Source organism: Papio anubis, chromosome 5, assembly GCF_008728515.1.
Source record: "Papio anubis isolate 15944 chromosome 5, Panubis1.0, whole genome shotgun sequence".
Classification (NCBI taxonomy): domain Eukaryota; kingdom Metazoa; phylum Chordata; class Mammalia; order Primates; family Cercopithecidae; genus Papio; species Papio anubis.
In genome coordinates, this window is record NC_044980.1 from 83,510,812 (window position 1) to 83,538,478 (window position 27,667).

General features: G+C 39.0%; 1 protein-coding gene across 3 annotated transcripts in view; it reads left to right on the forward strand.

The window, feature by feature from the left end:
* The first annotated feature begins 18,396 nt into the window (after nucleotides 1-18,396).
* Nucleotides 18,397-27,667, forward strand: part of ADGRV1 (adhesion G protein-coupled receptor V1) — a 585,058-nt gene continuing 575,787 nt past the window's right edge. For all 3 annotated transcript variants that reach the window (XM_031666293.1, XM_031666294.1, XM_031666295.1), the window contains exon 1: nucleotides 18,397-18,621. In XM_031666293.1, coding sequence (XP_031522153.1) covers nucleotides 18,600-18,621 — 22 coding nt within the window. In that variant the 5' untranslated portion in view covers nucleotides 18,397-18,599. The remainder of the gene's footprint in view (nucleotides 18,622-27,667) is intronic.

Here is a 27,667-nt window from a genome sequence, read left to right on the forward strand (position 1 = left end):
AGGCTTCCTTCCTTTCCATCCAGAACAATGTGTTTGGCAATGATACACACTGATCAATGAGCAATCTGTTAGTAAGAAACATACAAAAGCTCATTTCTTTGATTTGTTGTTTTGAAAAGTACTTATTTTTGTTTGGAGTGTTTTTCAGTTTAAAATCTAATCTGTTATTTTGTAGAATAATCAATTTATATTAGTTGAAACTTGATTAACTTTTCTTTTATTACCCTGTCCTTAAGCTCATACTACGGATTTGGTTATATATTGCATAACAATATAAATGAACACTTGTTTTATAAAGATCTCAAATTCTATTGTCTCAATCATTTCACTGAAAGATAAATATTACTACACCAATCTTCTAAGGAAAATTTCTTGTGTGTTATTCCTGGCTTTGTACAGGATAATGTTTATAGGCTTTGTATTTAATGCTGATGCAATAGAAGGCATATTTTAAAAGAATCGCTTTTCTGTATACAAATATTAGGATTGCTTGTAAGGCAAAGACATAAAAGCATTGCATAATCTATTCTAGTAAAATAGAGATGTTAGCCCTTTGACTGTATTTGGTTTTAGCAACTGAACAGAATAGAGTTTCAAAATGAGTATGGTGAAAATAGACAAAGGATTTATAGTAAATTTTTTCCCCCTGCTCTGTGTTACCTCTCATGAGCCTTGTTCATTTTTTTCTCAATATCTGCCATTACTCATTAAAATTCTAGTTTCATAAAAACTACAAGTAGAGACTGCTGTTGCTGGTTGTATGTGTGTAATAAGAGCACTCAAATGCATTGCTAAAGGACTGGAAAACACCAACAAGGAGATTATGATAAGAATGGTAACCACCACTTCCAACATGTGTAAAGTTAAGGCAGTCTGTGCAAAACTGACATTTTGATAACTATACAAGCTGTTGTCAAAGTATGATCTCAGGACCCCTGCCAATCCTCAAGACTCCTTCATAGGGTCCTCAAGTATTTTCACAATAATTCTAAGAAGTTATTTGCTGCGTTCACTGAGTTATCACTTGCGTTCAAGTTATTCTTGTACAGCCATAGGAGATGAGCCCATAGGTAGTCAAATGGAATAGGACTTTGTTAGCCATTGTAGGGACTTGGGCTTTCACTCTGAGCAAGACAACAAACAACTGGAGGCTTCTGAGCAGAGAAGATTATCATTTACCTTTTAAAAGGATTTTATAGGAAGGTTAGGGCAGCAGCAGGGAGATCAGTTAGGAGGCAACTGCAGGTCGGGTGCGGTGGCTCACGCTTGTAATCCCAACACTTTGGGAGGCCGAGACAGGCGCATCACGAGGTCAGGAAATTGAGACTATCTTGGCTAACACGATGAAACCCCATCTCTACTAACAACAACAACAAAAAATGCAACAAAAAAAAACTTAGCTGGGCGTGGTGGCGGTCGCCTGTAGTCCTAGCTACTCGGGAGGCTGAGCCAGGAGAATGGCATGAACCCAGGATGTGGAGCTTGCAGTGAGCCGAGATCGTGCCACTGCACTACAGCCTGGGCGACAGAGTGAGACTTTGTCAGAAAAAAAAAAAAAAAGAGGCAATTGCAGTAACTCAAGAAAAAGGGAGGTTGATTCAAATTAGACAGGAACACCATATACCACTTTAAAAATGTTACTTGATTAAGCAGTAAATATATATTTATTGTATTAAGTCTCACTCCTGGAGGCAGGATACAGTGGCTCACACCTGTAATCTCAGCACTTTGGGAGGCTGAGGTGGGTGGATCACCTGAGGTCAGGAGTTCAAGACCAGCATGGCTAACCTGGCAAAACCCTGTCTTTTCTAAAAATACAAAAATTAGCTAGGCATGGTGACACATGCCTGTAGTCCCAGCTGCTCGGGAGGCTGAGGCAGAAGAATCGCTTGAACCCCAGAGGTGGAATTTGCAGTGAGCAGAGATAGTGTCACTCCACTTCAGCCTGGGTGACAGAGTGAGAGTCTATCTCTCAAAATAAATAACTCTCAGTCCTTGAATATATGTTTTATTATTCTTTCTTACGAAACAGGAAATGCACATGAAGTTCTTCTGCTGCATATCAAAGTAATACGGTTGTCTGAGAAAAAAGTCTGGTGGCCTTGTTTGAGTTGGGAACTGAGCAAATCGTTTTTGTCAAACGATACTGTTTTTAACATAAAGAATGACTGACAGAAAAACTATGGTTGGCTGGGAACAGTAGTTCATGCCTGTAATTTCAGCACTTTAGGAGGCTGAGGTGAGAGGATCAATTGAGCCCAGAAATTTGAGACCAGCCGGAACAACACAGGGAGACTCTTCATCTCTACAAAAATAAAAAATTTTAAAAATTAGCTGGTCATGGTGGCGCATGCCTGTGGTCCCAGCTACTCGGTAGGCTGAGGCAGGAGGATTGCTTGAAGCTGGGAAGTTGATGCTGCAGTGAGCTGTGACCATGCCACTGGATCCCGGCCTGGTTGCTAGACCTTGTCTCAAAAACAACAACAAAACCAAATATGATCAATAAGACTTGGATATTTGATGGACATTTTCTTGAAAATGAGCAAAGCAAGCCAGTTACTTCCAAAAAAAAAAAAAAAAAAGACCATAGTAGCTATCATTGATAAAACTCAAGTTCTCAAGCAGAAATTAGATTTTTAGAAAACGTTTATTGCCTCTATGAGAGTTGGCAGCTTCCCAAAACTATAAGGATTTTGTGATGAGATTAGCGGTGATATTAATAATGTAATTTTTCAAATATCGTATATATTGAAATTTGTCAAGACTTGGAACTTGTGCATAACTCAGGGAACAATATTTTCCAAATAATGTAATGTAAAATGCTAAAAAATCATGCACAGATAAAAGATCCATTCAAAGTGTTAAGGCCAAGGATTTTAATGTGGCTGATTTGAAGCATAAAAGCTTACTGCTATGGTTTTATAAACCAAAAATTGACAGAGGTAAATCTAATTGAATAGAAGTTTATTTTGCCAAGATTGAGGATGTGCCTAGGAAAAAGAAACACAAGTTACAGTAAGATCTGTTACTTGCACTTTTTCCAAAGAGGGTTTTGGAAACATCAATATTTAAAGTGTAAATAACAAGAAGGGAAAGAAAAAAGAAAAAAGAGGATGGATAGGCAATGAGGGAAGTGGTTACATTGTTATAACCACTTTGATCAGCACTCAGTGAATCTGTGTTTTACATGCAAAAAGGAGGAGGTAGATGAAAAGTCAGTTATGCGTTCCTCTTGTGCTTCCTAAGTTTAAATTTTACACAAGATAAAGCAAGCATGCGAAATGACAGCTCTCTGTTGGGACAAAAAAGGAATGCAGGTTTTGTGTCACTCAGTTCCCTAACTTCGCCTTGGGCATAGTGAGTTTGGGGTCCTGAAATTCCTTTTTTCCTTCACAGCTTCAAATGCTACATTGCAACTTACCTTTAGGAAGCTATCAGAGAGTCTTGGTATAGTATCAAAGAAGAACACTCACAGTTTTCTGAAAAACTATTAAAATATTTTCCCTTATCCCAACCATGTATCTGTATGAGGCCAGATTTTTTTTTTAATCTACTTCAGCCAAAACCACATATAGCAACAGACTGAATTTGGAGCAAATACAAGAATTACTGGTCATTGCAACTAATAAATGACTTAAGTATTAAGTTGTAAGATGTAAGATACACACACGCACAAAATCACTAGTAGTTCTGTACACTAACAACGAACAATCTGAAAAAGAAACTAAGATTGTAATAGCATCAAAAAATACTTAAAATATACTCTTATCAAGAGGTGTAATATTTGTACGCTGAAAACTACAAAATAATGCTCTGGGAAAATAAAGAATATCTATGGAAATGGAAACACATGATGTGTTGATGGATTGGAAGAATTAATATGAGTAAGATGGCAATGCTCCCTACAAATATTTACAAATTCAATGTAATTCCTATCAAAATCTTACTGGCCATTTTTTTATAATTGAAAAACCGATCCTAAAACTCGTATCAAAAGCCGAAGATCCTGAATAGTCAAAATACTCTTGAAATAGAAGTACAAATTTGGAGGATACACACTTTTGAATTACAAAACTACAATAATCAACAGTGTGGTTCTGTGTCCGGCATTGGTCGGTTCTTGGTTTCACATACCTAAAGAATGAAGCTGCAGACCCTCGCAGTGTTACACTTGTTAAAGACAGTGTGTCCAGAGTTTGTTCCTTCAGACGTTCACCCAGATGTGTCTGGAGCTGCTTCTTTCTGGTGGGTTCATGGCCTCGCTGTCAGGAGTCAAGCTGCAAACCTTAGCGGTAAGTGTTACGGCTCTTAAAAGCAGCGCGTCCTGAGTTGTTTATTCTTCCCAGTGGGTTCCTGGTCTCATCGGCTTCAGGAGTGAGGCTACCCTGGCGGTGAGTGTTACAGCTCATAAAGGCAGCATGGACCCAAAGAGTGAGCAGCAACAAGACTTATTTCAAACAACAAATCCACTGCGACGGCCTGCAAAACCACCCAAGTTGGGGGGGGGGGGGGGGGGGGTGGGGAGCTGCTTTTATTCCCTTATCTGGCCCCACCCACATCCTGCTGATTGGTCCATTTTAGAGTGCTGATTGGTCCACTTTACAGAGAGCTGATTGGTCCATTTTGACAGAGTGCTGATTGGTACGTTTACAATCCTTGAGCTAGATACAGAGTCACAGAGGCCTAGTTAGCTAGATACAGAGTACCGATTGGTGTATTCACAAACCCTGAGCTACACACAGAATGCTGATTGGTGTATTCACAAACTCTGAGCTAGACACAGAGTGCTGATTGGTGCATTTACAATCCTTGAGCTAGACACAGAGTGCTAGACCGAAAAGTTCTCCAAGTACCCACTAGGTTAGCTAGATACAGAGTGCTGATTGGTGCACATATGATCCTCCTGCTAGATATAAAAGTTCTCCAAGTCCCCATCCAGTTCAGGAGCCCAGTGGGCTTCACCCAGTGGGTTCTGCACCAGGGCTGCAGGCGGAGCTGCCTGCCAGTCCCGAGCCACGCCTGCACTCCTCAGCCCTTGGTCTGTCGATGGGATTGGGGGCCACAGAGCAGGGGCGGCGCCCATCAGGGAGGCTCGGTCTGCGCCGGAGCCCGGCTGCAGGGACTGAGCCTGGCTGTGCCGGCGGGCTGGCACTGCTGGGGGACTCTGCGCAAACTCCGCAGCTGCTGGCCCGGGTGCTAAGCCCCTCACTACCCTGGGCAGGTGGTGCTAGGCGGCCGCTCCGTGTGCTGGCCGGCGGAGCGCGTACCCACGCCCACGCACACGCCCGCCGGAACTCGCACTGGCCCGCGAGCGCTGCGCACATCCCAGTTCTCGCCGGGGCCTCTCCCTCCACACCTCCCCGCAAGCTGAGGGAGGCGGCTCTGGCCTCAGCCGGCCCAGAGAGGGGCTCCCACGGTGCTGTGGCGGGCTGAAGGGCTCCTCAAGCGCCGCCAGAGTGGACTCCGAGGCCGAGGAGGCGCTGAGAGTGAGGGCTGCTAGCACATTATCACCTCTCAGTTCTGTCATAAGGGTGTTCTATGGCGGCGGGTTTATGCAAGACTACCCTTAAAAGTCTGAGGAAGCTGAAAGGCGGAAGAAAGAAAATAAGGGCCAGTTTTTCAGAAATGAACATTTATTAACGATTTATGAAGATAACCATGTCTGTGTCTCAGGTGGTGGTGAGACAAGATGGTGGATACCAGCACCTTCACTCCTCAGGCATAATATACCATAGGGAAGGAATGTATAGGACAACTGTAGAGAAAGGCAAGAATACCATAGTAATCTCCTGAGGCACAGGATTTATAGTCAAGGTTGTTTTGACCTAAGGATGGGATTTATGGTAAGTACATGCTCTTACACATTTGACCATTTTAACATAAGAAAATACCAATTTCATGTGGTTCAGCCTAATGATATTTTAAAGACATTGCTGATAGTATTTCTTTGCTGTAATGCTTTTCTACTTAAATAATACTATACGTTAGTCAATTTTTCTTTTGTATTATTTTTAATTACTTCACACTGCCAGTAGAGTGCGTTGGCTGTGTGGTGATATCAATTGAAATTTAAAAATAAAATGTAGGCATATACTCATCTGGTTATGATTTGCCTTTCTGGCTCTCCAGTTGCATAATTCAACTTGATGCTGCATAGTTCTTTTTCCTTTTATTCGATTCCATGTGGTGGCAGAGCTACTGCTAAAGATGAATACTTTCAATACCTTTCATATCAAAGCTGCAGCTTTCACATTCTGTTCTATTGATACTGCATTTTGGCAGTGGATAAAGGGATACAGTTAAAGTCTCTGCTCATAATTGGTTTTATCTGGGAAAGATTTTCTTTGAACTAGTGGCCACCCGTGCTTTTATAATTATCAGAAATTAACTAGCTCAGCATTTCTTGTAGGAAATATTCACAATTCACTTCCTTGCTTTTGGAAGAAGAGAAAAAGAAAGACAGAAAAGGAAAGAACTAAGGAGTATTAGAGAACTCCATTTTGTTTGGGAGTATTCCATGTGGGATTGCTCTAATGCAATGCTAAAACTCTTTTTCTGCATGGTACTCTTTGAAGCACAATCTTAATCTTTTTTCAGAACCCTACAAAAGAAGAAAACTTAAAAAGAATTTTTATTTTCTGAAAAGTGAGACAATTTCAGTGTAAGTTTTCTGATATGACCTGACATTTACAAGCCACAAAGTATTAAAGCTTTGTAGAGTATGTATATGCATTTCAATATGATTTGAAAGGTAGAGCACTCCTAACTTCAAGTCTAAAACTGTTAGCAGAGATGTCTGTGTCAAGTGGACCAGGCACCCACACATAAGATGTAAACTTTGCAAGGTCTTGCATGATCCCCAGACACACCATAAGTCAACCCTCTCTTCCCACTGGGCTTGATTTTCCCACCCATGAGGGAATAGACAGTGGGAGCTTTGTTTGCAGTGTCTTTGTTTGCTTGCAGCCACTGGTAAAATAAACATTACTTCAGATTGAAGAAGTCCTTGGTTGAGCTTGGGGGCTCTGGGAGAACTTTTCCTATAACCCAACACAGATGACTTCATCAGGTTATCTGGTTTAGACTTGCCCCACTTGGGAAAATTGGATTGCAGCATCCTGTGCATATCCATGTAGGACTGGATGTTAAGTGAGAGACTCCCCACCCACTGGAAGGGATCTGAAAGAGGAATATTGAAGAGAAATGCCCTCTTTCACTTTAGCGTGACCCTATCTGTCAATGAATCTTCAAAGGCACTTCAGGGTCTTGTCAGGCAGCATTGTAGTCTAAAAATTTCTTGTAATTTCATCTTTGGACAGTACTGATGAGCTCTGCACTGGACATAGCCCACTGATAGCTGAAAATGTACACAATGAGTGCTTAAACTGAGAAATCAGTCTCATTTTGCGACCCAATCTACTGGAAACTTGTGTGATTATAAAAAAGTGTTTGAAGAAATCTCAGTATTTTACAATAGGAAGGGTCAGTTTTATAAATTTAAATTTATTGAATGGTGAAGGCATTAATGTGTGGAGGTGATTATTAATAAATAGATTTGGTAGATAACATGCTTCTTGTTACTTCTGTTTCCAGATAGATTATATATAGAAATGGAATTTAATATGTTTTATATCAAAGACTTAAAGATTTTATATCAAAAGATTTATACTGTCCCCTCATTTCCATCCCCCCTCTCATATACCTCCCAGGAAATTAACTATTTGAATTCATCGTTGGATAAGTTTACCATGGCCCACAGATTATTTCTGGAAAATGTTAAATTCGTTTTTACTGCAGTATCTGGAATGTAAATGCAAACTTATTATAAGATAATTATGCAAGGAGTGGAAACTTTATATTCTACCCTCATAAATAAAGTGTAGACAGAAATAATAATCTTGGTTCAACTGGAACTCAAAGTTAGGAATGAAGGATTTGTTTGCCTTGTCTTCTCCCAAATCTCAAGTAATAAATCTCAAAAGCTTCAATATTGATTCAACAAAATGAATGGCTGAGTCATTTCAGAAGGACTCTGACAAGTGGACAAACGCTGCCATGGCGACGCTTTGATATGCAGCTTGCTTACTGAGCCTGGCTGGCTTCCTCCCCCTGCCATTAAAGCAAAATGACAAACCACGGGAAGTGCCACACACAGCGTGCCTAAACCAGAGGCAACTGGAGGAGAAAAACAGATTTAATTAGCTGTTCTCAAAAAGTTAAAAACTTGATACACATTTATGTCTGATTTATGGAGGAATTCCTTTTAAAATATGAGAAAAACTGCTCTGAGACATGCTTCTTGCTAAGAAATAGAAACTATTACTGATTTTTAAAAGTCTCAGACAGCATTCTCTGTAAATGTTTTGTAAACATACTTTTGAGGATAAAATATTTTTAGCTTGGGAAGATAGATTTAAAATATTTCCCATAGGAAATAAATTCTACTCAATTCATCTTTTACTAAATAATGTAGTAAAGTATTACATATGGCCAGTAAAAAAACTAAAATACAGTATGTGTAATCACAAACGATTACTGCTGCATATATTTAGATTTGTAAGGAAATAAATGTCAGAAAGTAATATGTATACTTGGATATTAGTTGATCTTAATACTCATTTGATGGAGCTAATTAGGAATTACATATGTGTTCTTAGTATAAAGTATATCAAGATATATTAAAAGCAGGTGCAATTGACATCAATGAAAAGATGTTATTTTAAAATTTTTAGTGGGAAATTGCTGTTATATATGTGATTATGAATTTGTTAACTTTATGTATAATTAACACTATAGTATTTTTGAATAATGAATTGGTTAACTGAGAAGAAAAACTGTCTCAATTGCATCTAAAATACAGCTAGAGTAGGCAATAACTGTTTTGTTTTATTTTACTGTTTTTCTGTTTGTCAATTATTAAAATCTCACTATGTAGCAGGCTTCATTATATTATTCAATCCACACACAAGCCTGAGCAATGAGTCCTGGGAGACTCTCTATTTTGCAGATAAGGAAACTAAAATGTGAAAGGTTAATAAATTGATCTAAGTTCACTCCACCTGTCTACACTACATGATCTCTTGATATTATCTGGACCTAACCATATTAAATATTTTGATTTTTGCTATTCTGTGGCTTTAGAAATAGAAACCGTTTTAGTGACTGATATCACAAAGTCTCAGACATCATGTTCTATAAATAGACTTCTTGAAAAAAACATTTTTAACTTAGGAAGGTCAAGATTTAAAATATTTGCAGTAGAACGTGAAGATCATACTTAATTTATCATTTGTATTTTACTTATTAATTTTAGGACATTTCATGAGAGTATAAAAATTTAGAAAAGAGAGAGATAAACAAGTACAAAAAAGTGAAGTATTAATTTCACATGAAGAAGCAAAGCGAAAAACCTTTTTTGTTGCGTTTGTTTGTTATCACGTTTGTAGTTTAAAATTATAAAATGCCACCTCAACTTCTGTTGTCTGTGAGGATCTGGGTTGACTGCTGGCTTGTCAAACATCTCAGTCTTAAAGAGGAACTACTTTTTGTATACTTCATCTATATAGGGAACAACTCATTTACAGAGAAGGTTTTGTCACATCACATTAAAGATTTCAAAATAGTCATAATAAATTACCATAAATTTGTCACCTCTAGATAACCCACACATAGTCTAGGTAAGATCCAAAGGCCTTGTCAAGACAGGAAAATGTGGAGACCAGACTTCTAGACACACTTCAGATTCTTTACTCTGGGTCACTGCATGAAGCTTTCTGAGAAGCAGCTTTCAGTGGGCCTACCTTGTCCAAACAGAACCAACCTAGGCTTGAGATGCTGCTCACATCTTAACTCCTTTCTGGGAAAGTGTGGTGTCATGTCTCACTGGAGCTATTTTTGAGCTCTGGAACTCTTTCTGCTGTTCTGCTTTATACCTTCCAGAAGGACTTACTCCTGTCAATTTTCCAAAATCTTCCTCTGCTTTTCTTTTCTTTTTTTTCTTTTTTTTGGGGGCAGGGGGAGGGGATGGAATCTCGCTCTTGCCCAGGCTGGAGGGCAGTGGTGCTGTCATGACTCACTTCAACCTTTGCCTCCCGGGCTCAAGTGATCCTCCCATCTCAGCCACCCAAGCAGCTGGTACTACCGGCCTGCACCACCACACTCTGCTAATTGACTTTTTTTTAGAGATAAGGTCTCACTGTATTGCCCAGGCTGGTCTCAAACTATGGGACTCAAGTGATCCTCCTGCCTCAGCTTTGCAGAGTGTTGGGATTACAGGCGTGAGCCACATGCCCAGCCTTTCACCAGCTTTTCAATCCCCTCATAAAGTACATATTTTCTTATGTAGTCTTCATTGGAGAGACAACTCCAGGAGCACCAGTCACATAGATTTCCACGTAAATGGGAATTACATGAACAAGAGTTGCACAACTCCTGCACCCATGAAGGGACTGACATGGACAGGCATGGCCCCAAGCCATAAGGATGCCAAACCCCAAGGAAACTCAGTCCCTTTCCATTAGCTGCCACACTGGAATTCATATGACTTTGATGTTAGACCCACAGTAAGGCTTTAATACTTCTTTAAAACAGCACTTCCAAAGTCTATTTTGAATATTAATTGGAATAAGATAGAAAAAAAGGTTTCTATCTTGCTATTTCATAAATTTATTTCATAAATTTATTTATGCAATAGCAAGTTAAACAAATTTAAACTGATTTTAAGAAAGCACTCTTATTTTATTAAATTATTAATTTATTGATTTTCTAAGAATGTTTCCCACATTTGTGGTTTGAGGCTTTTGCCCTTTGCAAAATTGGGGAACTGAAATTCGTAGTAACCTTTTTTTTTTTTTTTTTTTTGAGGTGGAGTCTCGCTCTGTTGCCCAGGATGGAGTGCAGTGGTGAAATCTCAACTCACTGCAACCTCTGCCTCCTAGGTTCCAACAATTCTCCTGCCTCAGCCTCCTGAATAGCTGGGACTACAGGGGCATGCTACTGTGCCCATGTAATTTTTGTCTTTTTAATAGAGACAGCATTTTGCCAGGTTGGCCAAACTGTTCTTGAACTCCCGACTTCAGGTGATCTGCCCACCTCGGCCTCTTAAAGTGCTGGGATTACAGGCGTGAGCCACGATGTCCCACCTCATAATAACATTTTTAGAAATAGTGAGACAACTGGTTTACTGAGGAATTTTAATTCAGTGGAGTTCAAACATGAATCAGCATTGTGATCTCCAGTATCTTCTGTAGGTGTCCTATGCCAAATCATTCTTTCTCATTGGGTAGCAAATCCCTTGGGCAGATTTCATAACTGCAGTATAATTTAAAGCATCAATCTCAAACCATATTTAAAGCTTTCCCCTCCAAGAGACCAATTTGAAGAGAGAGAGAGAGAGAGAGAGAGAAAGAGAGAGAGAGAGGGAGAGAGAGAGAGAGAGAGATTGTGTATGGTGATTCTGGTTTTAGGAAGCCCCTTTTCTACCTGTTCCTTTTCAAAGCCTAACTCTTCTGGATACTGAGGGAATATAGGAAAAGGACAAACATCCTTTTACTTAACATGCTTATAGGAATAGTGTCTTTCTTTAGGGTTGTGGTTGCTTCTTTTGATAACAGACTAGCTCTTGCCTGTGTGAACAGCACACTAACTTTCCCAAAAGCACACAGGTAAGTTCGGTTGGCTTCTGCAAGCCTAACCCATAGTATGGTTGCTTGAAGTGTGTTTTTCCTTAACTACCTCCTTCAGCTATTGCCCAGCAGTACACAGTCTCTTATTCCTGGGATCTTCCCACTGCATAGGCTGTTTTTTTGTCAGGTATTGGCAAGATTTTGCTCATAAGCGGCTTACATGGTATCACAATTCATGGGAGATCTATACATCCTTATACAAAGGTATGAGTGAGGCTTCTCCCTTGCAGCCCTTCTCTGGGTCGTACCATCTTTCTTTTTAAAATTCTCTTTCCTCTTAGTGGTAGGCTTAGGGCAGATAAATAAGTTATTGACATCCAATGAGAGAATGAGTTGCCGTTTCTCACTCTCTAATACAGTCTCCAATCTCTACCACAAATTTTCTGGGCAAGAGAGAAAAGCCAGAACCTCCCCACTAGGCGAACTACTTATGACTGCCTCTTTCCTTTTTCCCTTCTCCTTGGGATGACTATGGAGGCAGGTAATTGTCCTATATTCAATCCTTTCACCTCTAAGAAAGCTCTGGAAGTAGATTCTGTTCCCGGTGGTTGGCAGATTTCTTTAGAAGTCATGTACTTGTTTCTTTGGTCCTAGCTTGTACCTAATCACCAGTTCCAGGGGAGCAGAAGATGGCTCATTTAGTGCATTGGTTTATAATATCATATAATGTTCATAGCAGTTGGACACGAAGTACCAGTGGGTGCAGATGCTGATCATACTTGTTTGACTTTTTTTAGAGGTTGAGAATGAGGAATTTGGCGTAAGTCTGGTAAGAGTCAGAATTTTAAGTCAGATCAAGCAAGAAGTTAACCAGAATCTGGACATATTGCAGGTTTGAGAGTAAGGTGAAAATACTGATCAGAAACTAGGCAGAGAAAGAAGAAACAGAAGATTACAAAAATGAGGACCTAGAACAGAATAGTGCAGAATTTTTTTTTTTTTTTTTTTTTTTGGCAAAGTATCAGAGCTAGAATGTATTTAACATGTAACACATAGAGGAACCTTGTGGGACAAGCCAGCAAATTCTGCTGCAGAAAGCTTCTTGTGGACTGGGACCATGTCCTTACTCAGCTTTACATCTCTGAGGCATTATGCAATATTGGCACTTAGTACATGTTTGTTGAATGAGTTAGTCAATTTAGGACAGACACTCGTATCAAAAAACGATTTGATAATTAAGTAATTTTTGCTTCTGCATAGAGTAGGCATTGGTACACTGTGACCCTTGGGCCCTTTCTGACTGCCACTTTTTGTAGATGTTCTATTAGCACACAGTCAGGCTCATATGTTTACATATTGTCTTTGGGTCCATTCACACTACAATGAATGACAAGGCTGAATAGTTGCCACAGAGACTATGTGGCCTATGAAACTGAACTGAAATACTTATTATCTGGCTCTTTATATTAAAGGTTTCCTGATGTCTAAGCATAGAGGTTTAAAACTGTTTTTATATGTTTCCTAGCAGCTCAGTTGTAGCATGGCTAACCCAGGTCCTACAGGTAGAGGTGATTGGGAGCACCTGGCTGTTCTGTCCAAAGGATAACGGTAGGTCCCGGAGCTGAAACAGGGTGGGTGTGAGAGTTCTCTCTGAGCCAAGAGGGAAGTCATCTTGATTCAAACAAGTAATATCTTCCCTCCTTTCTCTGAACCATCTTTCCGTGTATATCTCTGATAGTACTGTTCACATTGTACTTTCAACTATGTCTTCTTTCTCTTACTTGAAGTGGACTAGATGAAAGCGGAGATCATAATGTGCTCATGTTCATATTCTGAGTGACTAATGATGCTTCTGAATAAATAGGTACTCATTTAAAATATGCACTGCAGCTAGCTGGATTATGATACTATTGGAAGAAGAGGAAAAGCAAGGTCTGGCAGCTTGGAGGCAGCAGGCTATTAAGTATTATTAAGTAAGAGATCAATTAAATGAAAATCAGTTTGGAGCAGAGTGTCTAAATAAGTGGCAGTACCAACACATAGCTCTGTGTGAAAGACTGTTTAGGAACTTCCTCAGACTTGCGGAGGCTTTTTATTTCCAAAAGGCCCAAGAATACTCATGTTTTTCTGACACTGGAGCAGATGCTCAGGCTGAAAGTAGTCTTAGTTGTTAAACAGATTCTCTGATCCTTTTGGGACAGGAAATTCTTTGACTCACAAATTCTGAATCAGGTTCTGATAGTGGGCCCTCCTCACTTTTTTGCCCAGTCATATCGCTCATTCAAAGAAAGTTAAGAGCCTATTTATGTGCCTGACTGTTTGAGATAACTTGGATTTAAGTTCTGTTTGTTTTTTCATTATTGCTATAGTTTGGACATTTGACCTCTCCAAACCTCATGTTGAAGTCCGATCCCCAGTGTTGGAGGTGGGGCCTAATGGGAGGTATTTGGGTTCACCAGGAGGTGGATACTTCATGAATAGCTTAGTGCTGTCCATGAGTGAATTCTTGCTCTATTAGTTGCCGAGACAACTGGTTGTTAAAAAGAACCTAGTACTTTCCAGTTCTCTCTCTGGCTTCCTCTCTTGTCACATGAGTTCTGCACTTGCCAGCTCTGCTTTACCTTCCACCACGAGTGGAAGTAGCTGAAGCCCTTACCAGAAGCAGATTCTGGCACCATGCTTCTTGTACAACCTACAGAACTGTGAGCCAAATAAACCTCTTTTTTTTATTATTAATTATCCAGCCTCAGGTATTCCTTTAAAGCAATGCAAAAATGGATGAAGACAATTACAGAGTTCTAAAATGACAAACACTAAAATTTATTGAGAATGTTACTATATATTAGTGTGCAAATGCAGTGGGGGTGGGGGACTGTTGAGGTGACTGGGTGCCTTCTTTTATCTTTTTTTTTTTTTTTTTTTTTTTGAGACAGAGTCTTGCTCTGTCGCCCAGGCTGGAGTGCAGTGGCCGGATCTCAGCTCACTACAAGCTCCGCCTCCCGGGTTCACGCCATTCTCCTGCCTCAGCCTCCTGAGTAGCTGGGACTACAGGTGCCCGCCACCTCGCCCGGCTAGTTTTTTTGTATTTTTTAGTAGAGACGGGGTTTCACCATGTTAGCCAGGATGGTCTCGATCTCCTGACCTCGTGATCCGCCCGTCTTGGCCTCCCAAAGTGCTGGGATTACAGGCTTGAGCCACCGCGCCCGGCTTCCTTCTTTTATCTTTAGATTCTAGGTGGTTCTGAACTTAAGAGTGGGGAGAGAAAGAGGAGTTCAAGTCTGTGGCTCCTGACAATCCCAACTTTTTCTTTTCCCATCTGGGACCTAGGGCCCAAATAGAAAAAGCCTTTGAGAGGCAGATTCGGGTACTCTTGAAGTATTATCCTATTTTTACTTTTGAGGGGTAAGAGGGAGTAGATACTGCCTAAGCTTGATTTTGCTGCTTTGGTGAAATTCCTTTATGCATGCCTAAACTTAGATATGTGAAACCTAGGATATGAGAAATACCTTTTTCAAGGGAATAAAAAGATTCTTTTCAGGCGATTTATAAGGTTTACTTAGTATGCAAGACTAATTAAATTGGAATAGGAAGGAAAATTGTATGACATTAGTACTTTTCTTACTGGGTTTAAGAAAACTAATTTCTCTTTACAGTGTGAAATTTGGAGCTATTGAGTTGATTTTGACGAAGATTACCTGTAGAAGAAAAGGTTACATTCTACCAATGTTGCTTTTAGGCAGAATTGGGAATTGGGCTAACTTTGTCTTTAGAACCTTCAACTTTCCTTTCAACGCTCTTATCTCTCAGTGGCACCTGACACCTCCCACCTCCAGGTGCCTAGTAATATGCTTTTCCTTTCTTTTTTTTTTTCTTTCTTTTTTAATCAAAGCCTTTGAAGAACAAAGGCTCTCTAAGTTGTAATGATGGGTGAGGTTTAAAGTATCTCTGATTCAGGCGTATTTGTATTTTACATGGGATCAAGTCTTATGTTTTGTAAGGTTGGATTGTGAAATATAAATAAATGAAAAATGAGCCCTGGGAAACTTTTTAATATGATAGGCTCTCAGGTCTGTCTGTTCTTTCTTCCTTCCTTCCTTCCTTCCTTCCTTCCTTCCCTTTCATTGCTTCCTTCCTTCCATCCCTCCCTCCTTCCTTACCACTTCCCTCCCTCCTTCTTTACCACTTCCCTTCCTCCATTCCTCCTTTCCTTCCTTCCTTCATGTACTGAGTTTCTACTATATCCCAGAGACTATTCTTGCTACTGAGTATAGAGCAGCAAATGACAGACACATGCAAGCTACCCCCATGGAGCTTTCATTTTTATGGGGAGACAAAAACACCTAAATAAGTAAACAGGGTATTTATTAGGGATAAATTATGGAAAATAAATACAAGAGTGTAGTGGCTGCGTGTGGTGGTGAAAGTTATCAGGGCAGGTGCTTCCAAGGAAGAGATAGTTAAGCTACCCCTCAAATGAGGTCCATGATAGAAAGAGCCAGCCATATGAAGCTCTCCAGGAGCAGTGTGCCTGGCAGAGGAAAAAACTTGTGCAAAGTCTTGGAGGCAGAAATGACTTTGCTGTGTTTGAGCCAAAGAAAGGAGTGTCAGTGTGATAGGAATACAGTGAAATAGGGGGAAAGTGGTACTAGATGAGGTTGGGGAAGAAAAGAGAAATAGAATTATGTGAGGTCTCTTGTTCCATGTTAAGAAGTTTGGATTTAAGTTCAGTGAGCATTTGTTTAATAACTTCAGCATTTGAGAGCATCTACACTACTTTGTCAAGTATTTGTACCACAATTACCACCTATGTTGTTTCTTGTGGTTTTATTCTTCAAAGCAAAGCTTTTTGGAGAAGCCTTCAGCAATCCATACGCTCTCTTCTTCCTAGAGATTTCTAGCACTCTGAGTGGCTCGTTTTTTTGCATGGCATATTCTGCTTTTTGGTTGATTAACTTTCACCCCAGAAAGAGTGCAAATCAATGAACTTAGAGTGGTTTTAGAGATCACTGTTTTTCCCACAGTGTCTTCCAGAGTCTTCTGCTTCCTAAACACTTAGTAATAATTGTTAATTACCTAGTTCTCTGAGGTAGATTGGGTGAGGGTGTAAATTTTCATTTACTCATCACAGTGCCTAGGGTAGTGTCATACACTAAGTAAATATGCAAGCTGAGTAAGTCCAGTTGTGGGGAATGTGTTTAATCATGAGACTTGGTGAAACAAGAATTAAGATGGAATATTTAGTTGGTAGACGTTGACTCTGCCAGGGTCTTAATCAACTAAAGTAATATTTAACCACAAATAAAGCCTTTACAAATGCTAATAAAACAACACTGTGGGTTGAATATTCATTTTAGTAAGACGTTTTAAATAATCTGTAAGAAAACATTTTTCTGTTACTGTTTTCTGTTTTACATGTGACTACATGGATAACTGATTCACAATTTTTACTTTAAGTTGCTTTGCAATTATCGTCCATATACGGCAGGATTTAGTAAGGATGTCTATGTCTACTCTGTTAATATGCTCGTGGATTTAAAGCTTCCAGACCCAGGTCTTTTTGTAGTTGCCTCACAGGAAAGCTGTTCAATCTCCCAGATCACCTAGGTTGCTATTCTCCCTACCTTTTGCAGCGCCTTGATGTGCCATTTGCATTCCCACACGGTTTCTGTATAAGAATCATTTAGTCTGAACAAACTTGCCCTTTGATACCCAGCTGTTTGTTGAGTATTGCAGCTTTCAGAGGAGGTGCTCAGCAACAGCTCATAATAGCGCTAAATTAGTGCCCCTGGACGGCAGTATGTAACACGAAGTATCTAGTTATTCCTATTCCAGTTAGGAAGAGTACTTGTGTGAGCTGCATTTAAAATGAGGAGGCTGAGAACCCATTTTTTTTTTTTTTCTATAAAAAGCGGTGAGTTGGTGTGGGAGTGCTAATCTTTCTCTTTGCTCCCAGTTTGAAACTTCCGTGATTCTAATAATGCTGCATTTGCTTTAAAAATCTCTGGTGCAGGTAGGGATGTGCACATTGCTGATGGTATGGTCTGACATTGGGCCTTTACCTTTGTGCACTGGGAAAGATAAGCAACATTTGCTGAGGGTTTACCACCTGCCAGGTATACTGTAGAGTTGCACTTCACACACAGTCTCATTCAACTACTCCTAACAGCCTTATGAGTTAGTAATTAATAATCCTATCTTATGAGGAGACAGACAGTTCATCTCAGATGTTGACCTCAATCCCTGCTTTATAAATTCAGTTGAGGGTTGATCCTTCCTTTCTAATATTTCATCAATTTATGCTCAAATTCTTATGCGGTAAACTTAGGGAGTGATTCGGTCAACATGCAAAGAAATATTCTCTTAGGAACGGAACAAGACTAGTAAATGGGTTTTCTTCCCAGAAAGAAAACTAGGAATTGCTTACAGTGGAGTACCCAGGGCGGTGTGCACCGCTGTCCATGGTGAGTTACTTGTGCCCAAGGGGCAACTAGAAAGTTTAGCCAAACGAGACGATTAGAAAACTCTGACCGCGCACTTTGACTGGGACGCGCAGGCGGAGGCGGGACGCGCAGGCAGAGGCAGGACTCCCGCGCTCCTAAGCCCCGGCAGGTCAGCTTAGGCGCCTCGCTGATGGAAGAGTCCATTAGGGATGGCCAAGGCAGGGTGTTCCCGACGCCGGAGCGCGGACCTGGCTGCCCGCTGCGCAGAGCAGTGTGCGCTGCCCTGGGCGGCCACCCCCGCTCCGTTGGTCAGGTGAGCGCTGCCTGGGGAGCCATGGGGTCCTATTGGAGCAGAGGAAGGATGGAGAGGGAGGAGGCAAGGGACGGGGAGAAAGGGGAGGAGAATGGAGCCCTCCTCCTGATCGCGTAGTAGGAGTAAGAATCAGTAGCCCGAGCAGGGAGTACGGACGGGACGGGAGTGAGAGGCAGAGCGAGGGTGTGTGGAGGGCCGGCGGGGACCGCTGGGAGCGCGCGGATGTCGGTGTTTCTGCGGCCAGGTAGGCTATGACTGAGGAGTGGTGCTGCGAGCATCTCGGTGCCCCAGGGGAGCGCCTCAGCATCAGCACCTGTTGCTGGAGGTGGGCGGCGAGGGCGGCCCGGAGGGCGGGCCACAGCCGGACGCAGGGAGGCTGGGCTCGCAGCCGGCGCCGCGGCCTGCGGGTAACGGGGCATAGCTGCCCGCGTCGGTTCTATCCAAGGCTGCGGCTTTGAAGGGAGCGTTAGGTTCCTGCACCCCTTATGCGCCCGTTCCAAAGATGCCTGATCTCAAAGAAGGTGAGAGGTGAATGAGCAGAGTGAAAAGTTTCCTTTCTTCTTTTTTCTGCCTGTTTGAAACCCTAACCGTAGCTTTAATTTTAAAAAAGTCTAGCTGAAAAATAACCGACCAAGAACGGCGCGCCATAGGTAATAATTGATAACGGAAAGGGTGAGATAAACTTAAGGAGTCTTGTTTGTGTTCCAAAATAACCACTGCGTCGAAAAATTTCAGCGAAATATATTGATTTTAGGGAGCTTGGGATTAACATGGAGCTATAGCATAACATATATATGTATATATATTTAAAAGCTTATACTTTAATTTTAAAAACTATCTCAAAATTGATTTTTTCTTAAAACCAAGAAATTATAGCTGTGTTCGTCAGGGGAAAATTGATTTTAAGGTGTGTTATCTTATGTAACTTGTTTTAAACCAACTTTTCCCACTTCATGAAATCCACAGCCTTTAAAATGTGTGTAATATATTTATTAGTATGCTGCACACTCTTTTAGAAACTGATACCAAATTTTAAAGATGCATAATTACTGAGAATTAGGATGAAAGTCAAAAGTATACCTTAACTAATACAGCATGATTAGAAATTCTTACTGAAGTTATGATTACTTTAAATTACTAAAGTTTTTTTTCTCCCTTTTTGTGTAGTTGATCAAAATAATTATATCAAACAACAACAACAACAGAAACCCAACGGATCATAAGTAAGAGAAAAAATGATATTTTAGGCAGGATACACATGAGCACCAATTATTTATTCTGGGTTAATTTCATAGAGTAAGTGGAAACTATTCCCGCCTATGAAATTTGAGAAAAATGTAGGTTACAGGGAGATGTCAAAAACACTCTGAACTATGTTATGATAAAATATATTAAATATATGTGATTAGATATAATGTTCTAGCTCTGCCTTTAACACACAATGACTTTGGACATTCACCCATCCTTCCAGGCATTAGTTTCTTCATTTATAAAATAAAGTAATTGGTCTAGGTGATTGCAAAGGTTTATTTCAGCTAAAAATATTATATCTCTCAAATTATTACTTTTAGAAGAAGTAACCAAGATGTACACACTTTAAAAATGTACAGCTGAAGTACGACTGAATCTTATGTCCATTTTCTCATTTCCATGATGAATAAATATAGCAGTCATTCGTTAATGAATGCCTGCTAGGTAGTGAATTCTTAGAAACTCTTTACATAGATTATCTTATTTAACACAATGCCATCATAAATTGATTAGTAGTATATCCCAATTTATAGATAATGATACTGAAGAATGAAAAGTTTAAGCTCCTTGCCCAGAGTTGCAGTTTATAAGAGCTGGGTCAAATATTTTTTCGGAATGCTCTTAGGACCTTATACTATACTGAATGTGATGATTAAAAGCTAAAATTGTCCGTAAACTGAGGTAATCTTGGACTACTATGAGAGTCCATAATGGGGCAAAGGTAAGTTATGTAACACTGAGTCTTGATACGATTGAATATATAGGTGCTGTATCAGTCTCCATTTATTATATCTTAATAAGTTACATATTTATGCTGTATATTTATGGAATGCCAGTTGTATTCTAAGAAAGTGATAATATGAGATATATTTGGAACACAAATGGTTTTATGGTAATATAACTACTAGAAAAAATGTGAGAGGGCAGAAACTAGTATTAAGCAAATGCTATTATTAAGTATGTCAGATGTCTTTCTACTTGAAGGTAGTCATGCTTGAGACAAAAATGCTTACACCCAAGGGAAAAGGGTGTTGAGAGCGGAATTAGCTGTGACTAAACTCTTTTGTTCATATCCCATGATGAATCATAATAGTATGTCACATTTATTGAATTGTATGCCAGGAATTCTCTTAAGCCCTTTATTAGTGTAATTTTATATTGGATCATGAATTAAATTGTTTTATCCTGATTTGCAAATGAGGAAACTGAGGCAGAAAGATCTATGTCCTGGGAGGACCCACAAAGAAAATACTTTTTATCTTAGATTAAATGTGTGATCATTCATTGTTCTGAAATTCTTAGGCTGTTAACATAACATGAAATCTTGAAGCACTGGAAGGAGACTTGGAGCCAAACTAAACCAACCTCTTTATTTTATATTTGAGGTAACTGAGACCTAGAACAGTTAAGAGACACACTTAAGGCCACATGTTTTAGTCACCTATACATTCTTGTATACTGCTAGGTAAGAAGTATCCTAATGGGTTAACTTGGTCATTAATTGTTTGATTTATTGTCACTCAAACAAATGCCACCTCGTGCCGTTTCTTATATTGCTGCCCTACTTTTATTTAAAATTTCAAGGTTGCCCCAGTTAGGATGCAAAATCCTTGAAGACGATGACTGTATTCTACATTTCTCTTATATAGTGTCTATATATATGTGATTATATGTATAGGGTTTAGCATAATGGTTAATCTATTGAATAAATTGCCTTGTTGCCTATTTGCCTTTGATAAGTCGTTATTTTGTGCACCAGGTCTGAAATCTACACAGTGGAAGCACAATGCCATCACCATTTTTCACTTCAAGTAGAGGGCAACTAGACAATTTACAGATGCTTACAAAGTGTAATGAGCCTCTTAGAAAATTGTTTAATTTGGTTATAAAATGCAGTGTGTTACCATGGAGAGATTTGGATGTGTATTTCCCTGATTTTGGTGGGGCGGGGAGGAATCACATAGCTGAGTATCACACACTGTTCAATTTACCTCCCCACCATTCTGGAAATAACTTTTTTTCTGAGTGCAAAGATAATGCAAAGTCATGCAGGAAATTCAGACAGTAAAGAAATAATGAAAAATCACCAGAACCTCCCCAGTCTAAAGGTTTTGGTGAATATCCAGCCAGAGAGGTCTTTCTTCTCTTAATTCCTGTCGAATCAGGGTGAGAGCTGAATTATTTATTGAAACCATGTACAGTAAAGTTCTATTTAGTCTTAGTTTTCCATTACTCCTGGGTAGTTCAGACTTTATGTAAGTAAAGATATTTGTTGAGCAATGAAGGTAAACATACTACTAATAAACTAGAGTCTACTCCATGTAGAATGGAATAGTACAGAAAAGTTGATTTCCTCACATTGCATGCCTAATTTTTTCCTTTCACAAGGTAGGATTGGGAACACAGGGAGCATCTTTTGCATGCATGGAGGGTTCCCCAATATGCCAGGATGTTAGGCCACACATGAAGCCACAGCACCCCAGCTCTGTTACCCTGAGTGAGGTGTGGCAGAGGAGGAGAAGGGTGGAGCTGAGGCACAAGCGACTGTAGTAATACAAAGGCTGTGTTTTCCGATTCTACTGTGACACACTATACACTTAAAAATGTACCAGACCAAGTCCCTCCCCCAGCTGCTGGGCAGGTGGTCACGGGGCCCTTTTCTGGTGCAGTCGGGCGTAAGTCTGGCTTTACCCCAAAGCGAGGGCAAGATGCTGATAGGGCATTTCTCATTCATTTATTCAGGATTCTGAAAACGTAGAATGGACCCTCTTTTATATTAAAGGGAAACACTGGCTGCTGGAATCATTGTCCATAAATGAGTTTTGAAGTAATACTCACAAAATTATTAAGTGTAAAGAAAAGTTGTGGCGTTTCTTTGAGAGAAACGATAACTCTTTCTGTATGCATTTGCATGTAGTTACACTGAAAATAGTTGTTTTGAAGATTATGTTTTCTGGTTATTTTAATTTCATAAATCTATTTGTTATTCAAAACTTACTTCCCTAGGCATATTTTCTTGGTTTAAACTATACGTTTGAGCATAGAGATTTTTCATGCTTCACTTTATTAGGGGCTTAACAGGGCTTTAATCCAACCATCTGTTCTCATCTTGGCACATCAGCACGTCTGAGGTGCTGGTAGGGGCCAAATAAATTTCCCACATTTTAAAGGTTAGGGAAAGAGCTACCTTTATGAATAGATTCCAAATGATTCTCAGCAAGACAATGGTATAGAAGTGGAGTAAAAATGCATTTCATTCTCTGAAGCACAAGGTCCCCTGTCTGTCTTCAGTTTTGCTGAAAGGCAATTAGCATTTCAACTAGCCAATTTGGTTACATGCAACGAAGTACTTGGGTTTATAATTTGCTGCTCTCTGTCTGAGGCTGTTGAGTGCTAGGTCTTATATAATCCTTTCCAAGTAGTCTTCTCTCCAGCATAGTTATTGTTGCTGGTTTTAAATAACTAATCAACAGAGAGTTTTCCTTGCCTTCAACTGTAGGGTGCCATAGGGCAAGGAAAATGAAATACCAAGCAAATAAGGGGATGACTGTAATTATAAATAGTCATTATTGAAATGTGGCACAGGTTGAAAGACATAGAATAGCTTCAAATAAAATGCAACTCCAAAAAGTCATTGTGTGCACTGTTAATGGTTTATTTCTCATGCAGTATGCACAATAAGCATAGGGCATACATACTGGGATTAATTCAGTTACCATGACTCACAAAATTAACAAAGAAGGTGCAATTCCTTTATGCCAGAAAGAATTCTGTGGGGAATAAGTTTAAAAGAGAAAAGATTCTTAAGTGTTACAACAAATGAATAAGTGCTCTGAGGCATGTTGTGGAAATAAAGGTTTTGTACTGTGTGCTGACTGAAAATAAGATTTTTGTCAGCTTCTTTAGTCATGAATTTTGGCAATTAGGTAGTATTAATATACTTCATGTATACACTCATATTCCTCTGAAGGAGCCACTGTATGGTATGGTAATCCTTTTGTTAGGATAATTAGGATGATATTGTCCTGTAATCCATGTCATGGACCAGTAATTCAGTGTAGCTCTATCTTTTAGTGCAATACTGTTTTTGCATAACTGTACTTGTGTAAATATTTGGAAGTAAAATAATACATTTTTCATTCTTCAAATAATGTTTAACCAAAAGAAGGCATAATAGAAGTGTTTTAGATATGTCTTACAAGTGATCAGTATAGTTTTGAGAACATGTGAAATAATTCATTTTCATCTATATTTCCAATCTGTGATTATAAAGCTTTTATTACAGTTATAGTTAGAATCATTCGTTTTATTTAACTAAATTCAACAGTGTTAATGAGCAGGAATGAAACGAAGAGAGCTTGTTGGTTGGTTCTCTGGCAGACTAGTAAGCTAAGGTTGGAGAGTGTTCTGGAAAAAGTGGGACTTCATTGGGACTTTGAAAAATAGTGGAGGAGAGGGAGTGAAAAGAGGTAGAGAGGATTGGGACTACCTTAGATTAAAGTTGCAGAAGCATGAATAATACAAGGGCCTTGTCCCAGACCCATATTAGATTAACTTGACTGGAAATGTTGAAGGAAGAGAAAGAGATGACTGGAAGTACAGAGAAGGTTTGATTGTTTTTTAAATTGATAATTCACATATGAAAAAAAAAATCACCTTTCAAAGCGTACATTTCCGTAACATTTAATATGTTTGAAAAGTTGTGGCTGGGTGTGGTGGCTCGCTCCTGTAATCCCGACACTTTGAAAGGCTGAGGCGGGAGGGTCACCTGAGGTCAGGAGTTTGAGACTAGCCTGGCCAACATGGTGAAACCCTGTCTACACTAAAAATACAAAAAAATTAGCTGGGTGTGGTGGTGGATCCAGCACTACAGGCGGGCCTGTAGTGCTAACTACTTGGGAGGCTGAGTCAAGAGAATCGTATGACCGCAGAGGCAGAGGTTGCAGTGAGCCGAGATTGCGCCACTGCACTCCAGCCTGGGCAACAAGAGCAAAACTCCGTCTCAAAAAAAAAGTTGTGCAGCCATCACCACTGTCTATTCCAGAACATTTTCATCACCTCCAAAAGAAGCTCTGTACCCATTAGCGTTTGCTCTCTATCTCACCTTTCTCCACCACCTTCCAGTTCCTGGAAACCAGTAATCTATTTTCTATCTCTATAGGTGTGCCTATTCTGGGCATTTCGTATAAATGGAATCATACAATATGTGGCCTTTTGTGTCTACTTTCACTTAGCATGATGTTTTAAGGATTCATCCATGTTATACCATGTAGCAATACTTCAATCTTTTTGTAATTGCCAAATAGTATTCCAGAGTATGGATATGCCACCTTTCATTTATGTATTTATAAATAGATGGGTGTTTGCATTGGTTTTACTTTTTGATTATTATAAGTAATGCTGCTTTAAGCATTTGCATACAAGTTTTTTGTGCAGACATAAGTTTTTTGTTCTTGTGGTTGCACATCTAGGAGTGGAATTGCTCGGTCATATTGTCACCCTGTGCCTCATTTTTTGAAGAATTTCCAACTGTTTTCTAAAGTGTGTTTACCATTTTATATGCCCACCAGCAAGTATGAGAGTTTCAATTTCTCTCTTTTTTATGTTAACCATCCCATTAGGTGTGAAGTGATGTCTCATTCGGGTTTTGATTTGTATTTCCTTAAAGACTAATGATGTTGAGAACCTTTTCACATGCTTGTTGGTCATTTGTGTATCATTTTTGGAGAAATTTCTATTCAGGCTTTTTGCCCATTTTTAAAATAGTTAAAAAAAAATTTTTTTTTTATTGAGTTATAAGAGTTCTTCCCATACTCTAAATACTAATCCCTTATCAGATATATCATTTGCAATTGTTTTTCATTGTGTGGGTTGTCTTTTTACTTTCTTGATGGTGTCATATGAAGCAAAATATCTTAATTTTGTTGAATTAATTTATTTAACTTTTCTTTGGTTGCTTATACTTTTGGTGTCACAGCTAAGCAACTGTTGCCTGATACGAGGTCACAGAGATTTATACCCGTGTTTTCATCTAAGACTTTTATAGTTTAAGCTTTTACATTTAGGTTTTTATTCCATTTTGTGTTAATTTTTAATATGATATAAGTTTCCTTCATTTGCGCATAGATATCCAATTATCCAGGTTCCATTGGCTGAATAAATCATTCTTTCCTCATTAAATTGGCTTGGCTCCACTGTCAAAAATTAATTGACTATAAATGTATGATTTTGTTTCTGGACTCAACTCTATTTCATTGATCTAGTTGTCTTTCTGCCAGTACCTCACAGTTTTGATTATTTTACATCTTTTGTTAAATTTCTTCCTAAGCATTTTATTTATTAATAATATTGTGAATGCAATTATTTTCTTAATTTTATTTTTGAATTCTTCATTACTAATGTGTAGAAATAACAATTGATTCTTGTATATTGATTTTGTATCCTGTAATCTTGCTGAACTCTTTTATTTTTTTATGTGTGGAGTTTTTAGGATATTCTATATCCAATATCATGTCATCTGTAGATAGAGACAGTTGAATTTATCTTTCCCAAGGATACGTTTTATTTTTTTTTTCTTGCTTAGTTGTCCTGCCTAGAACTTCCAGTCCTGCCTAGAACTTCCAGTAAAGTGCTGAATAGAAATGGTGAGAGCTGATATCCTTGTCTTGTCCTGTGATCTTAGAGAGAAAACTTTTGGTCTTTTAGCATTAAGTATGATGTGGATACCCATTATAGACACCCTTTGTCAGGTTGGAGAATTACTCCTTTATTCCTACTTTGTATAATAAAAAGATGTTGAATTTTTTCAAGTGCTTTTTTTTGTGTCTTTTGAGATCATCATGTGATTCCCTCTGCTTTTTTTCTATTAATTTGGTACATTGCATTAATTTGTTCTGGATGGTGAACAAGTGTTGCATTCCTGGATAGATCTAATTTGGTTATATAGTGTATATTTTGTTTTATATGTTACTGGATTTGGTTTGCTAGTATTTTGTTAAGAGTTTTTGTGTCAATATTCATAAGGAATATTTGTCTTAGTTTTTTTAGTTCTTTTTTGCAATAATGTCTTCGTCTGGTGTTAGTATCAGGGTAATACTGGCCTCATAAAATAGTTTGGGAAGTCTTGTTCTTTACATATATATTTTTAAGTTTGTGAAGGGTTGATGTTAATTATTCCTTAAACATTTGGTAGAATTACGAGTGAAACCATCTGGTCCTGGACTTTCTTCATGGTAAGTTTTGCAATTACTAGTTCAATCTGTTTAATTGTTGTGGGCATATTCAGATTTTTAATTTCTTTTCGAGTCAATTTTGGATGTTTGTATCTTCCTAGGGATTTGTTTACTTTTAGGTTATCCAGTTTGTTGGCATATAATTGTTCATGGTTATGCTTTGTATACTTAGTTTTATTTCTGTAAAGTTGGTAGCAATGACCCCTTTTGAATTTGTCATTATAGTAATGCAAATATTCTTCCTTTTTTTCTTAGTCTAGCCAAAGTTTTGTCAGTTTTGTTATCTCTTTTTTTTTTTTTTTTTGACAGAATATTCCTCTGTTGCCCAGGCGGGAGTGCAGTGGTGCGATCTTGTTTCACTACAGCCTCTGCCTTCTGGGTTCAAGCGATTCTCCTGCCTCAGCCTCCTGAGTAGCTGGGATTACAGGCGCCTGCCACCACGCCCAGCTAATTTTTGTATTTTTAGTGGAGACAGAGTTTCACCATGTTGCCCACCTGGTCTCAAACTCCTGATCTCAAGTGATCCACCCACCTTGGCCTCCCAAAGTATTGGGAGTACAGACGTGAGCCACAATGCCCAGTCACTTTTGTTACCTTTTCAAAGAACCAACTTTCACTTTTGTTGATTTTCTCTATTGTATTTCTATTCTATATTTTATTTATTCTCACTCAAATATTTTTTCTTTGTTTCCTTCTGCTTGATTTGGGTTTAGTTTGCCTGTTTTTCTTCTACTTTCTTAAGGTGGCAGTTTAGGTTCTTTATTTGAGATCTTTCTTTTTTTAAATATATACATTTATGCCTGTAAA